The sequence below is a fragment of the Carettochelys insculpta genome, chromosome 2 (genome assembly GCF_033958435.1).
Source record: "Carettochelys insculpta isolate YL-2023 chromosome 2, ASM3395843v1, whole genome shotgun sequence".
NCBI lineage: Eukaryota > Metazoa > Chordata > Testudines > Carettochelyidae > Carettochelys > Carettochelys insculpta.
In genome coordinates this window covers 147,810,085-147,824,858 of record NC_134138.1, presented here as the reverse complement: position 1 = coordinate 147,824,858, position 14,774 = coordinate 147,810,085, and the positions used below count along the sequence as shown (strand labels likewise).

At 47.4% G+C, this 14,774-nt stretch overlaps 1 protein-coding gene across 1 annotated transcript in view; it reads right to left on the bottom strand.

Annotated features, from left to right (window-relative positions):
• DNAH5 (dynein axonemal heavy chain 5) overlaps positions 1-14,774 on the bottom strand; it is a 318,634-nt gene that overhangs the window by 215,916 nt on the left and 87,944 nt on the right. Inside the window, exons 11-13 of the mRNA XM_074985958.1 lie at positions 12,254-12,469; positions 10,624-10,731; positions 6,574-6,659 (exon numbers count right to left, since the gene is read on the bottom strand). Of these exons, the coding sequence (XP_074842059.1) occupies positions 6,574-6,659; positions 10,624-10,731; positions 12,254-12,469 (410 nt within the window). The remainder of the gene's footprint in view (positions 1-6,573; positions 6,660-10,623; positions 10,732-12,253; positions 12,470-14,774) is intronic.

Sequence of the window (14,774 nt, the reverse complement as noted above, 5' to 3'; positions counted from 1 at the left end):
TCCAGTCCTAGTAACAAGCGGAGCACCGGAGGCCGGGAGCCTAGGGCCATTAGCCCTCCTGCCGCGGCAGGCTATCGGAGAGGGGGAAAACAGCACAGAGAAGGTGCTAAGTAACCCATTAACAACTAAAAGACTCACCAACAATGTCCTCTTCAGGATTCAAGAAATGTCAGTCTTGCCGAGAGGCAATGCCAGCGTCTGATGGGCACAGTCACTGTATAAGGTGCCTTGGGGAGTCCCATGTCACGCAGAAATGCTCCTTCTGTGCAAAATTAACAGCCAGAGCAAGGAAGGACAGGGAGATGCGGCTTAAAATGCTGCTATTCGACAAGGCCATCCAGCCAGACGTGCCGGAGCGGCCGCAGCAGGAGGGACCCTCTGGGGCCCATAAAAGGAAAGCTGCCTCCCTCACCCCATCAGCGCAAAAACGGAGGAAAGTCTCCCCAACCCGATCCCTGCCGGCAGCAACAGCGAGCGGGACGGGAGGAGCGCACAGCCCCCAGCCGCAGCAACAGCTGATCGGCGGCGGCACGGAGAGCCACGTGGAGGCGGCTCAGCCTCCAATGATCAAACAGCCGCCCCGCACCGCAGGCAGGGCAGCGGCTAAACAAGCGCCGGTACCGGCGGCACCACAGGCAGCAGCACCGACCCCCAGGGATCCGGTGGTGCAGAGAGCTCAGGCACGCAGCCTGCAGGCACTGGAGGACACCGCCCATGCAGCACCACCCATGAGCATGCTGAGCGCAGTGCGGACGGGGCCGAGATCCCCTGCACGTCAGGGGGCGGAGCCACCCCCTCAAGGGAAGGGGAAGGCTGCACAGAAAACAAGGCACCGCAGCCCCTCTCCAGACAGGGCTGCAGAGTTGCTTTCTCTCAGCCCTCCGCTCATGCTGCAGACTCCAACTAGAAGGCAGGGGTCCCCCCTAGACTACCCAGAGCCCCCGTCTCCATTTTTACAACCAGCCTCGCCCTGGCTGGGACCACCTTCACCCTTCTTGGGGTTTGAGCCGCTGGAGTACTGTCACAAATCGCTCTCTCCAGTGTCCAAGGTCTCTCGACGATCTCGCTCCCCCAGACGCAGGGGGTATGCACCAAGGGAGTGGTCCAGGTCACCTTCCCAAGAACAGTGCCCATGCTGCCATGGTCGTCCCTATCACGCGGGGCATAGACACCACCGGCAGACTATCAGGGAAAGATCCCCACAGACGGTCCCGTATCCTCGAGGGCAACAGCGAACGGGGACAGAGACTCAAGTATCTCAGGGGGAACTGGTTATGGAACCCCGAGATTTTCCCTTGCAAGCTTCCAGCGAGCGGATGTACCATCACCAACAGAAACCGGAAGGGTCCAGAGAAGCGTATCCTAGTGGTTCCTCGCTGTCCTTCCCGGACGGGGCTACGGCCCCGGGGGACGTCCATCCTCCGGACGATCTCAAACAGTTTCAAGAGCTGTTTAAAAGGGTGGCCTTCACGCAAGGCATCCAGACAGCAGAGGTGCAAGAGAAACACCATAAGCTCCTCAAAAATCTGAGACCTCCAGCCTCCTCCAAAATAGCCATACCGCTTGACGAAGCAATCTTGGAGTCCGCCATGATGATATGGCAGACCCCTGCGACTATTCCGCCTGTCCACAAGAGAGCGGACAAGAAATACTTCGTGCCGGCGAAGGGCATGGAGTTCCTGTTCAGCCACCCACAACCAAATTCCTTGGTGGTAGAGTCGTCGCAACAAAGATCAAAGACATCTCAATTCAAGACAGGGGGAACAGACAAAGATGTCAAGAAGCTAGAGCTGTTCGGCAGAAAGGTCTACTCCTCCTCCACACTACTGTTGCGAATGGCAAATTACGCAGCGCATCTAGCGAACCACAATTTCGACAACTACACTAGGTTAACCTCCCTCATGGACTCGCTTCCAGAGGACAAGAAACCGGTGCTCAAGGCCATCGTACAAGAAGGCTACGCGGCCTCGAGGACAGGAGTTCAGATCGCCCTGGATGTTGCGGACACAGCAGCACTCTCCACAGCTACGGCAGTGGTGATGCGAAGGGAGTCCTGGCTCCAGACTTCGGGTATACCAAGGGATCTGCAGGCGAAGATCGTTGATCTTCCCTTCGACTCGCAGAAGCTGTTTGCTGAATCAACTGACTCGGTCCTTCATTCCAGTAAAGATTCAAGAGCCACACTTAGGACCCTGGGGATTTACACCCCTCCATACAGAAAGAAAAAGTACTACCCTCAACAAAGACGGTACCAGTACCAGCAACAGCATCCCCAGTACCACAGGGATTACAAGCAAGGGCGACATCAACAGCACCAGCAGTACAGAACTCCCAGGCGACGTTCCCAACAGAGCTGTGCGTCCTCGTTTGACACACAGATCCAGGGCTGCGCCATCACTACCATCGCACAAGGTCATCCGAAGCGGTTATTCCACCATCGCCTCCGACCATTCTACGACCAGTGGCAAAGGATCACCACAGACAAATGGGTGCTGGAGATCATAGCCACGGGGTATGCCATCCCCTTCCAGTCGCTCCCACCGCCACGACCTCCACCCAGACCCCACCTCGAGGAGGCCTCCCACGTAGCGAAGTTCAAGCAGGAGGTAGACCATCTCATGCTCATAGGGGCAGTGGAAAGAGTGCCGGAGCAACTGCAAGGGAAAGGGTTCTACTTGAGGTACTTCCTCACAGAGAAAAAGACAGGAGGCTGGAGGCCCATCTTAGATCTTTGAGGCCTCAACCGGTACCTGCGCAAGCAACACTTTCGGATGATCACAATCGCCTCCATCCTTACGGCACTGGACGATGGAGATTGGTTCGCAGCCCTCGACTTACAAGACGCGTATTTTCACATAACTATCCATCCGGCTCACCGGCGATTCTTCCGGTTCATGGTAGGCAAAGAACATTTTCAATACAAGGTCCTACCGTTTGGCCTCTCCTCGGCCCCCAGAGTCTTCACCAAGACCTTGGCAGTGGTGTCAGCCTACCTGCACAGACAGGGGGTATTTATATTCCCGTATCTGGATGACTGCCTACTCAAAGGGGCCTCGAAGGAGGAGGTACTACGCATGATACGCGTCACAGCAGGCATGTTCTCTTCGCTCGGCCTGATTATCAATCTGGCAAAATCAAAGATAGACCCCACACAGGACACAGAGTTCATAGGGGCACGCATAAATTCTATTACAGCGAGAGTGTATCTACCAGAGACACGCTTTCGGGCCACCGGCTCCCTCGTGCAAGTCATCACCTTCAGCCCTACGGTACCAGTTCTGACGTGCTTACAGCTGCTGGGCCACATGGCAGCAGCGACGTTCGTAGTACAGAACGCCAGGTTACACATGCGCAGCATGCAGCACTGGCTGGCGAGCGTATACAAACCGGCAGCACACACCGTTCACAGGGTGGTGTCGCCCACAACAGAGGTGCGCAAATCCCTGCAATGGTGGGTAAACCCCAAGAACTTGCTAACAGGGGTACCCTTCCACCAACCACAAATATCGGTTTTTCTTACTACAGATGCCTCCCTCATAGGGTGGGGAGCACACATGGGCGAAGAGGTGACACAAGGGCTGTGGTCCTCCATGGAGCAGTCACTGCACATAAATATACTCGAGCTCAGAGCAGTGTTCAATGCCTGCAGACATTTTCGAGACCATATACAAGGCAAAGTAGTCGGGATCAGTACAGACAATTCCTCCACCATGTTTTATATAAATCGGCAAGGAGGAGCTCGGTCCCGTGCCTTATGTGCGGAAGCAGTCCGGTTGTGGAACTGGTGCATCGCCAACAATATAACCTTGAAAGCCTCGTACTTACCAGGCGCTCACAATGTGAAGGCAGACCAGCTGAGCAGGCGTTTCGCACTCACGCACGAGTGGCAGATCCGTCCCGATCTGCTACGACCGATTTTTCACGCATGGGGTTTTCCCCAGATAGACCTGTTTGCTACTCAACACAACAAGAAGTGCCCACAATACTGCTCCAGGGCAGGACTGGGATGAGGGTCCCTGGGGGACGCATTCGCGAACTCCTGGAGGGGCCCCCTGATTTATGCTTTTCCTCCCACAGTGCTGATCCACAAAGTCTTGCAGAAAGCCAGGAGGGAAGGAGCCCGAATGATCCTGATAGTCCCAACGTGGGATCGACACCAATGGTTCCCCCTACTTCTGCGCATGTCGGACCATCCACCAATGCCCCTTCTGGTGGTGCCGGATCTGCTCACGCAAGCCCAGGGTTCCATAGTGCATCCACACCCCCAAGGCCTGCGACTACAAGCATGGTTAATCCATGGCTCAGCTCCCTAGAGAGCACATGTACGGAGGAAGTGCAACAAGTCCTAGAAAGTAGCAGGAGGACTTCCACCAGGAAGACCTACAAGCAGAAATGGACTTGCTTCACGGCATGGTGTTCTACCAAACAGCTTGCCCCCCTTTCTGTGCCTATACCTGTAATATTAGAGTATTTACTGGACCTCAAGAGAGGAGAACTCTCACTATCCTCGTTAAAGGTCCACCTTGCCGCCATTTCGGCGTTCAGACACAAAGAGAAAGGGCACATGGTGTTCGCCCATCCCATGGTTACCAGGTTCCTCAAAGGGTTGGTAAACCTATACCCCCCTCGGAAACTGCTTCCACCTTCGTGGAACTTGGACCTGGTGCTTAATGAGCTAATGGGACCACCGTTCGAGCCTTTGGCCACGGTTTCCCTCCGCCTCCTTACGATAAAGACGACCTTCCTTCTCGCAATCACGTCAGCTCGCAGGGTAAGCGAGCTTGCTGCAGTTATGGCAACGCCACCCTGCACTGTTTTTTCCAAGGAGGCGGTAACCATACAGCTGCATCCAGCCTTTGTTCCTAAAGTTTCTTCTGAGTTTCACATTAACGAACCTATTGTTTTACCCTCGTTTTATCCAAAGCCTCATAACTCTATGAAAGAGGCGCGCCTACACCTCCTGGACGTGAGGAGGGCGCTAGCCTTCTATATAGACAGGACCAAGTCCTTCCGGAAAACGGATAGACTCCTAGTCTCTCTCGCTCCCAAATTGAAAGGAGAAGGTCTCTCTTCGCAGAGAATCTCGAAGCACATCGTATCCTGCACAAAAATGTGCTACGAACTCAAAAAGACTCCTTTACTGGCCACGCCCAGGGCTCATTCCACTAGGGCGGTGGCAGCATCAACAGCCTTTTTCAAGGGCGTTGCGCTAAAAGACATTTGCAGAGCAGCGACCTGGTCATCCTATGACACCTTCGCCAAACATTACGCCCTTCACAGGGTATTCCAAGAGGATACCCGTCTCTCGACAGCGGTCCTCTCGGGGACAAGCTGCACATAATCCGATTACCCACCTCCTACCTTGGGTTACTGCTGGGTAGTCACCTCATGTGGAGCACCCACGGGGACACTCGAAGAAGAAAGAAAGGTTACTCACCGTACTAATGGTGGTTCTTCGAGATGTGTCCCCGTGGGTGCTCCACTACCCGCCCATCCTCCCCGCTTCGGATCTCTGTTTAGTGTTTTGCAGGAGCATCCGAGGCGGTTGGTCAAGGAACTGGCGGGGACCGGATCGCGCACGTGGCCAGGAGCGCGCAAGGGAGAGGCGCGCACTGGTGCATGCGCGGTCTGGCAGAAACTGCTTGGAAGATCTGATCTGCTGTGCCGGGTGAGCCCGACACCTAATGTGGAGCACCCACGGGGACACATCTCGAAGAACCACCGTTACTACGGTGAGTAACCTTTCTTTCAAGAACCATTATCCTTACATGCAGTTTACACTGTCACCTACAATCAGTAAGATTAAAAGACCTCATAAATGTGGTGACCATGCAACTCATTTTGCATACTTTTGGAAGTGTAAAGCTTTCCTTTTAAAGAAAGTGAAGTAAATCCCATTTTAACAGAACTGGTGAAGAGACATACTTAGAATGGGTTACCCTGTTATCAATCTATTTCTAACAACAACAAAAGCATTTTATAGCCCATCTCTTCATATTCCCCATGTTAAAAGAGGTTCTGTTTGACATAATGTGCAAAAAACTGGTATGCTGCCCTGGGGCATACTAGATATTATAAGTATCCCCAGTGCTTTTTTTCTTTAAAAAAAAAAAAAAAGGTACCGGTACTCACTCCACGGGTGCAGGACTCTGTGGCTGGAAGGCAGCTAGGGGTGGAGGCTTGCTGGCAGGTCCCACCATGGGAACACCAGTCAGGGTCCGGCGGGGGTGGGACCCTGCAGCCCCAAGGTGCCCCATGGCATGCGAGCCATGGCTGGAGGAAACTCATGGCTGGAGTTAACTCATGGCTGGAGTTCCCCTGCCCGCTTCCCAAATAGCTGCAGGTGCCCCACAGCACACAAGCCAGGGCTGGAGGTGCCCCGTGGCAAGAAAGGCCCCATAGCACATGAGCCGTGGCTGGAGGTGCCCTGTGGCATGTGAGATGGCTGGAGGGGCCCCATGGCATGTGAAGTGGCTGGAGGGGCCCCACAGCACTAAAATAACAGGAAAAAAGGTGGTGCAATGCTGCTCCAGTGTGTTCTGTCAGAAAAAAAAGCCCTGAGTATGCCTTTACCTTTCAAATTTCTTCAGCATACTAAGAGCTCTTTCAGTGGTTGGAATTCTTTCCAAGGTGATGTCCATAAAGGTCTTTAACTGACTCTGGAAAAGGAAAAAATGTTATACTGAGGAGAGCTCCATGGAGAACTCATCCACTACATATTTTAGAGAGTGTCTGTTTGTCTGTTCAATAACTCCTCCTAAATGGTAAGAAATAGGACCATAAAATTTGGTATTCAGCTTCCTCCTATCATAGCACAAAGCAATGTAAGGGTTTGGTTCTGCCAGGAAAATGGGATGTGCTTGGAATGGGGCGGCTTTTTACAAAACCAAACAGGGCTCTGCTACAGGCTGACACACACAGAGTAGGCAGCCAAGCAGGTGAAAGTGGCTGGCTGAGGGCATGTCCTCCTTCCCCACACCTGGCTGGGTCTGTCCTCCCCTGGAGCCTCCCACTTCTCTACCCCTCAAGGCACCCTTTAGGAAGGGTGAAGGGAGCTGAAGTTTCTCCCCCTAGATTCTGTAATCATCCTTTGTCAGGGAGTGAGGAGAAAGTGCACTGTTTGCTGCATTCCTCTCCCTCTGGCTGAGGATGACACGGAGCAGACAAGCTGTGCACTTTGCTCTCACTCACTGACAGGGATAGAAAAGGGAACAGCAATCAGCCTCAGACCCCCAGCCCTCCCCCCATACATATTCCTACAAACACAAAGACCAACCTTCTGCAATTTTTCCTTAATTTTTACAAAATGCCACCATTTAAATAAACTATCTACGTTTTCATGTTTATATCCCAAATAAATTGAGTTGAGGAACCAAGCAATTCTGGGTGTATCTGCTAGTATTAAATATACAAACTACTGATGAAGCGGGTCTTTGCCCATGAAAGCTTATGCTCCAAAATATCTGTTAGTCTATAAGGTGTCACAGGATTTCTTGTTGCTCTCACAGATACAGACTAACATGGCTACCTCTCTGATACTTGTCAGTGTGCTTATCATAAATTGTACATGAACACAGACTACTTACCTGGTAAGAGCTGCAGTTATCCTACTCTGGATGTCATGCAAGCACAAAAAAGGAGAAAACCTATCTACATTTGTAGTCCCTCTGTAGCTACAGAGACCATGTAAGCTCTTCTCTTTTCAGCTGTTCAACAACATTGTAGGATGGAAATTTCTGAGGCAGGTTATGGTATTCTGCTAAAGACCCCCATTCAAATCCTAAAGTCAGGAGTACACCTATACTCCTAGGCTATGTCTACCCTAGTAGCAGGGAAATCGCAACAGAACCTCTGTCAACAGATTGCATCTACACACAACTTGCTCTGTCAACAGAAAACTGCCAGACTGCACTGCCCTCTGCTGCCAGAAAGCAGAATGACAGCTCTGCAAAGAGGGCTGCCCAGAAACCAGAAGCCCCCTCTGTGGACAGAAGTGTCTACACTGCACCTTCTGTCTTAGAATCATAGAACACTAGGACTGGAAGGGACCTCGAAAGGCCATCGAGTCCTGTCCCCTGCCCCAATGGCAGGACCAAGTACTGTCTAAACCATCCCTGATAGACATCTATCTAACCTGTTCTTAAATATCTCTAGCGATGGAGATTCCACACCCTCCCTTGGCAATTTCTTCCATTGTTTGACCAGACTGACAGTTGGGAACGTTTTCCTAATGTCCAACCTAAACCTCCCTTGCTGCAGTTTAAGCCCCTTGCCTCTTGTTCTATCCTCAGAGGCCAAGAAGAACAAGTTTTCTCCTTCCTCCTTATGACTCCCTTTTAGATACCTGAAAACCACTATCATGTCTCCCCTCAATCTTCTCTTTTTCAAACTAAACAAGCCCAATGCTTTCAACCTTTTTTCATAGGTCACATTCTCTAGACCTTTAATCATTCTTGTCGCTCTTTTCTGGACCCTCTCTAGTTTCTCCACATCTTTTTTGAACTGCGGTGCCCAGAACTGGACACAATACTCCAGCTGAGGCCTAACCAGCACAGAGTAGAGCGGAAGAACGACTTCTCGTGTCTTGTTCACAACACATCTGTTAATGCATCCCAGAATCATGTTTGCTTTTTTTGCAACAGCATCACACTGTTGACTCATATTTAGCTTGTGGTCCACTATAACGGAACTCAGTCGACAGGATGTTATGTCTCAAATCTTTGAGGGATAATACTGTTGAGGCAAATGCAGAGTTCTGTCGATGGAACGCTCTAAGGGTGTGTCTACACTTGCATTCCTCTTTCAAAAGAGGTATGCAAATGAGGTAAATTAAAAATTCAAATTAGGTATAAATTTGCATGTTCTGCGCCTCATTTGCATATTCTAATTTCGATAGAGAGCTTCTTTCGAAAGAAGAAAGCCAGTGCAGACGCTGCTCTTTCGAAAGTAAACCTGTCTTCGAAAGAATCCTTCTTCCCATTAAATAAAGGGAAGAAGGATTCTTTCGAAGACAGGTTTACTTTCAAAAGAGCAGCGTCTACACTGGCTTTCTTCTTTCGAAAGAAGCTCTACTGAAATTAGAATATGCAAATGAGGTGCCAAATATGCAAATTTATCCCTCATTTGAATTTTCAATTTGCCTTATTTGCATACCTCTTTCGAAAGAGGAATGCAAGTGTAGACACACCCTAAGTTTGCAGACGCTCCCTGAGTTATGTCAACAGAAGGCCCCTTCTGTCAACAAAACTCTCTAGTGTTGACCCAGCCCTATAGTTCGGAAACCCAGTTAGCATGAGTGGAAGATACTCCCACTTGGCCCCCACCATCTCACTCACAAGACCCAGGGAAGGTCACCCCAACTTGGGCAGGGCGTTGACGTTTGGAGGGACAGATAGCTGCCTCGGCAACCACATTCCAAGAAGAGGTCGCGCATGTGAGAACCAGGATATAGCACCATCCCATTTGCTCTCCCAGGGTGGTACATAAAAACAAATGTGCAAGTCCTATATGCTGTTACTGTCCTCTGCTTCAATCTTCTAGATCATGCACCCTCTGGATATGCCTGTGTGAAGGCACCATCATTACTCCTGCAGATGCATCATTAATCCAATTAGACACACAGTTGCCATTGAATGTCTGCTTTGTTTAAGTAACTTGTTAAGGAAAGCCTCCTGTACTAGAGACAAGGTGTTTTGTAAGCTACGGGCAGCAACACTATATAAAGTTTTTAGATTATTGGCTCATTGTGTTCATTTTGTCTTGCTGCTAGAACCTATCCAGGCTTGGATAGCACCATGCCGTAGTTTCCCCCTGCTCTTCAGCATCCTATATAATCAACTGTAACCTATTTTCTGGCAACATTCAGTGAGCCTAACAAGCGAAGTGACACTCCATCAGCACTCTGTGTAATAAACCCTCCTGCTTGCTTCATATACGATGTCAGACTTCGTTCCAACAAATATAAGAAACTATAAACTCAGGAAATGCTTTTCCTTTTCAAAACAGCCAAATCAAACTCTCACATGGATGTTGGCTTAGTACAGCAACACAGTTCTCCCAAAAGCTTTGATGTCACTAGTGGTTAGGGAACCTAAAATGTGTGAAGTTTGCCTGGATTATACAGCTCTCTGAAAGCGTCCATTTGGGGATTAGAGGTATGAGCTTCTCTTCCTGGAGATTTAGGAGGGGAGATGCTTAAGTTCTGTAAAAGTGAGCATCCTCTACTATTCCCTGCACTGAAATATTGTGTGCCTGCTGGCCTTTATGCACCAGGCTGGTTTTAGCTGTCGAAAGTTAAATGCAATGCATAGCTCCTATAAAAAGTCTCAAGGGTTAAACATTCTCAAAGGCTTTATCAATCTCAGGATGGACAGGAAGTATTAATCCACTAAGGTTCTGTGTGATATTTGAGTGGTTTTAGATTTATCATTCATTCTAAATGGAAATTTATGCTTTTGATCTATGAGCAAAAACACTCCAAGCCATTAAATCAGAGCATGCACATGCAAGTTGATATTAGCTCCAATGGACACTTTCCCCTTTGTGGATTCTGATCAATTAGTAGCAGTAAACCTAGACAAAAAAATCACCAAGTATCACCAAGCACTTTATTATGCAACTTACATGAAGTTCACTGATCTGTTTGCAAAACTCTTCATAGTCGTGGTCAAAATCTGTCTTTCGCTGATCTAAGAAGTTGTACTCCTTTTTCTTAATGGTGGCAACAATGCTCTAAACAATTTTTGGAAGAACATAAAATATCAGGATACAATTTCCTTATTAAGCACCTGTTATGTTCAGTTCCTCACATCTTCTGGCCTTACAAGTTGTGTTCTTTTTTCTCTACTACAGATATTAAAATCTCCATTTTTCAATTGCATAAACAATCAGAGGGACAAATTAGGAACAAATTACCACTCAGATCACAGGAGCTGGACTTTAAAACACTCCCATGTATTGCAGCAGTTTTATGCAGACACAAATAAAAAATTCAAGCCAGTGTTTTCTCATTTAGGCATATACATTACCCATAAACAATTTTCTCTCATAGAAATGTGCAACACTTGGATACAATACACTCTAGAGCAAAGTAGTAGTATATCAGACAGAAGGAACAAAAGTTCATGTTAAATTTTAACACAAACACACCCTGAATAGCAGTCTCCTTCAATCCATGTATTCTGAGAGGAAAAAAGAACTCTTCAGAACCACACTGCATTGCACAAACAGCCCCAGCATTTGTTATCTACCTGCTGTTTCAGCACTGCTGCAGTTTGCACAAATGGAAGCATAGACTGGTTGCCCGCTGAAATAGGTAGCCAATATTCCTGTTAAAAGTTGTTTGCTCCTGCTGATCAGCCTCTGCCCAGCATTCTAGCTCCTTACCATGCCCTGCTCATCATTTAAGTCCAGCCCCATATTTTCACTGTGAAGACATTTTAATCTAAACTTACAGATTCTTCACTTTGTTATAATGATTTATTCCATGAACAATCTAAGATAGCAACTAAGTGACAAAAGAGTATGTGCGTTCACACTGTGATATTTAACTGGTAAATGGACTCCAGAAGTCTTACTTGTCACGTGTTTCTGCCAATCACTAGACAAGGAATATCTATGACACTACCACATGGTTCGGTAATTTAAATAAGGCCATTCAAGAACAGTATGGCCTCATAATGACCATCAGTCCTTTTTCTCATTCGGCTTTGATTTTTTCTACCAAGAGCATAACATGCTATGCATTATTTCAGAATGAAGTATGAAGTTTCTCCCCCTGTACAGAGGGTATGCATAAAGCTGTTAACATAGGGCTTCAGTAGTGCAACAGCTCTTGTGCATGTCCATGGAGTTTTAGGACCATTATCAAGACAATTCTTTACTGGCAACTCATCTTAAGGCATAGGTGTAGCAGGGAAATATCAGCACTAGACTCCCTAAATAAGTGACCTCCCATCTCAATGTTCAACACCATGAATTTCACTTTTTAAACTGATAGACTGATGGTGCTGTGTACCTCACTGTGCAAGGAATAGAGTGGAAGGAGAATAAGAATCCCTGTATCTCTGCCAGACCTCTTGCATTTATCCGTATGTTGTGTATTTTGCCTATTTCACCCCAACTTTTCAAGCTTACAGTCTGCTTCCATCTTTGCATGCTTATCCTGCCCTCTAAACTTTGATGGAAAGTATTTATTCAACAGCAATATATTGACTATAAAAGTCTTGGGCATTCAAATAAATTTGGAGAGTACCTGGTATTTTATTGCCATAATTTCCAGTCCTTCAATCTTTGATTCTTGCAGAACTGAGTAGGTGGTAATGGCACTGAAGATATGTATAATTTTAAGCAGACGTCGATGAAACATTTCAAATTTTCCAAAGATGTACATTTCACTAAAATCAAACTGTCTTTCAGCTGGATTTTGTTCCAATTTTTCTTTTGTCTTGTGAAAACAATTTTGATACTCCTTGGAAACAACAAAATTGAATGAACATACAGAGCTCATAAACATTTCATTTTCATAATCTAGAATAGAAGTTTCTAGACAGGCTATTAGCACCACCACTAATCAATTGGGATGGAGGGTAAGGATCATCAAGGTATCATCTGTCTATAGAATAACAAGTCCTCAGTGCAGTTCTCTGAAACATTATATTGAGAAATGGCTTCATAGTATTCCTCATTCATTACATTTTAGTATTTGCATCTTGCATCTTTTTCAGTTTACTTATCACATTCTTAACAATACCAAAACAACCTTATTGCCTTCAGTGGCAGTATACAAGAGAATTCAAAAGTGAGAATTTAATTAATGTGTAGAAAAAGAATCCAATTCACTTTCCTTTACTTGGGCAGTAGTCAGAGCAATATTTATCACTAAGGCCAGATACAACTGAGTACAAAACAAAAAGTTCTGTGGAGTTACAAACTTTTCAATCTTCCCAAATTATTTCCTCCAGCAAAGCACTGCCTAACTTAGAGTGCACCTTTGTTGCAACATTGATATTTAGTCTGTCTTGTATAGACTGCACCTAATCTAACTACAATCAGGTTAAAAAATTTGTCCTGTCAAGGGTCAGACTGTGAACAATTTAATATCTTTAGTATATAGTTTCTCTCGTGGATAGCCCCATTTAAGCTGTATAGTCACTCTAACATGAAGGACTACCAAACAGCCAGGATTTTTCAAAAGTGCTTCTGGGTGCTGAAGCTGTAACACTTTAAACCAAATCCACTGACAGGGGAGGCAACGGGGCCAACTGTACCCAGACCTGGCAATACAAAAAGGGCAACAGAGCCTCCAACCACTGCTACTGGAGCAGCAGCTGGAGCCCTGGGCCTGCACGGTGCCCTCTTGCATCTTTTTCAGTTTACTTTATCACATTCTTAACAATATCAAAACAACCTTATTGCCTTCAGTGGCACTATACAAGAGAATTCAAAAGTGGGAATTTAATTAATGTGTAGAAAAGAACCCAATTCACTTTCCTTTACTTGGGCAGTGGTTAGAGCAAGTCTACATACAGCCATCTTTCTTCAATATTGGAACTATTGGAGTTACCCAGGGGCTATGGGTAAGTAGTATTAGGACTCCATTTTTGACAAGGTGTTCCTGGTCTGTTTCAACTTTTGGCCTCATGGTGTAAGGCACAGTTCTGGCCTTCCGATATTTTGGTAGGCTCTCAGGTTTAATACTCAGTTTCACAGTGATTTTCCTCATACTTCCCAGATACTATCCAAAAACAGCAGCATATTTCTTTAATAGATCAATAAGACTGTGTCTTCTTTAGTCATCCAGTACACTTCTGCCCAGTTCAACCGGATCCTCCTAAGCCAGGGGTGAACCCACTGCCAAAGACAAAACATGGAGTGGTTCTTCTTCTTTGCATGGGGTGCCACCTTGATCATACCAAGTCAGCTCAAGAGTATGCAGATTTTCCTTTTGGGTCTGCCAGACCGCAGGCCTCTTTTTCTTTTGCATGGTAGGCACACTCAACGCATCCATTTTTTCCACAGCGCCTACACACTAGGTTCTTACAGCAGCATTCTGTGGCATGGTGACCTGGCTTACCACAGCAATAACATTCCTGGCCCCCTGCTGTTTTGGGGGTTGGTTCTTGGGACACCTTATGCACCCGAGGAGATGCATTGAGGTATTGTGCTTCCTATGTGGCCAGTTCCATGGAGGCCACAATATCAACAGCCTTTTGTAAGGTGAGCTGGGCCTCCATTAATAGACACTTCTGCACAGCTTCACTGTGCAGGCCACAAACTAACCTGTCACATATGGCTTCATTTAATACCTCCTTATATTCTCAGTGTTCCACAAGCTTTTTCAAAGTTGATACAAATTGTACAATTGTTCTGCCTTTTTTTTTTTGGTCTCTTTTATGGAACCTGTACTTTTCTGCAATTACCAATGGTTTTGACGCACAATGGCTACGTCTACACGTGCCCCAAACTTCGAAATGGCCACACAAATGGCCATTTCGAGGTTTACTAATGAAGCACTGAAATGCATATTCAGAGCTTCATTAGCATGCGGACAGCCGCGGCACTTCAAAATTGACACGCCTCGCCGCTGCGCGTCTCGTCCAGACGGGGCTCCTTTTCGAAAGGACCCCGCCTACTTCAAAGTCCCCTTATTCCCATCAGCTGATGTAGTAGGCGGGGTCCTTTCGAAAAGGAAGCCCCGTCTGGACGAGACGCGTGGCGGCGAGGTGTGTCAATTTCGAAGTGCCGCGGCTGCCCGCATGCTAATGAAGCGCTGA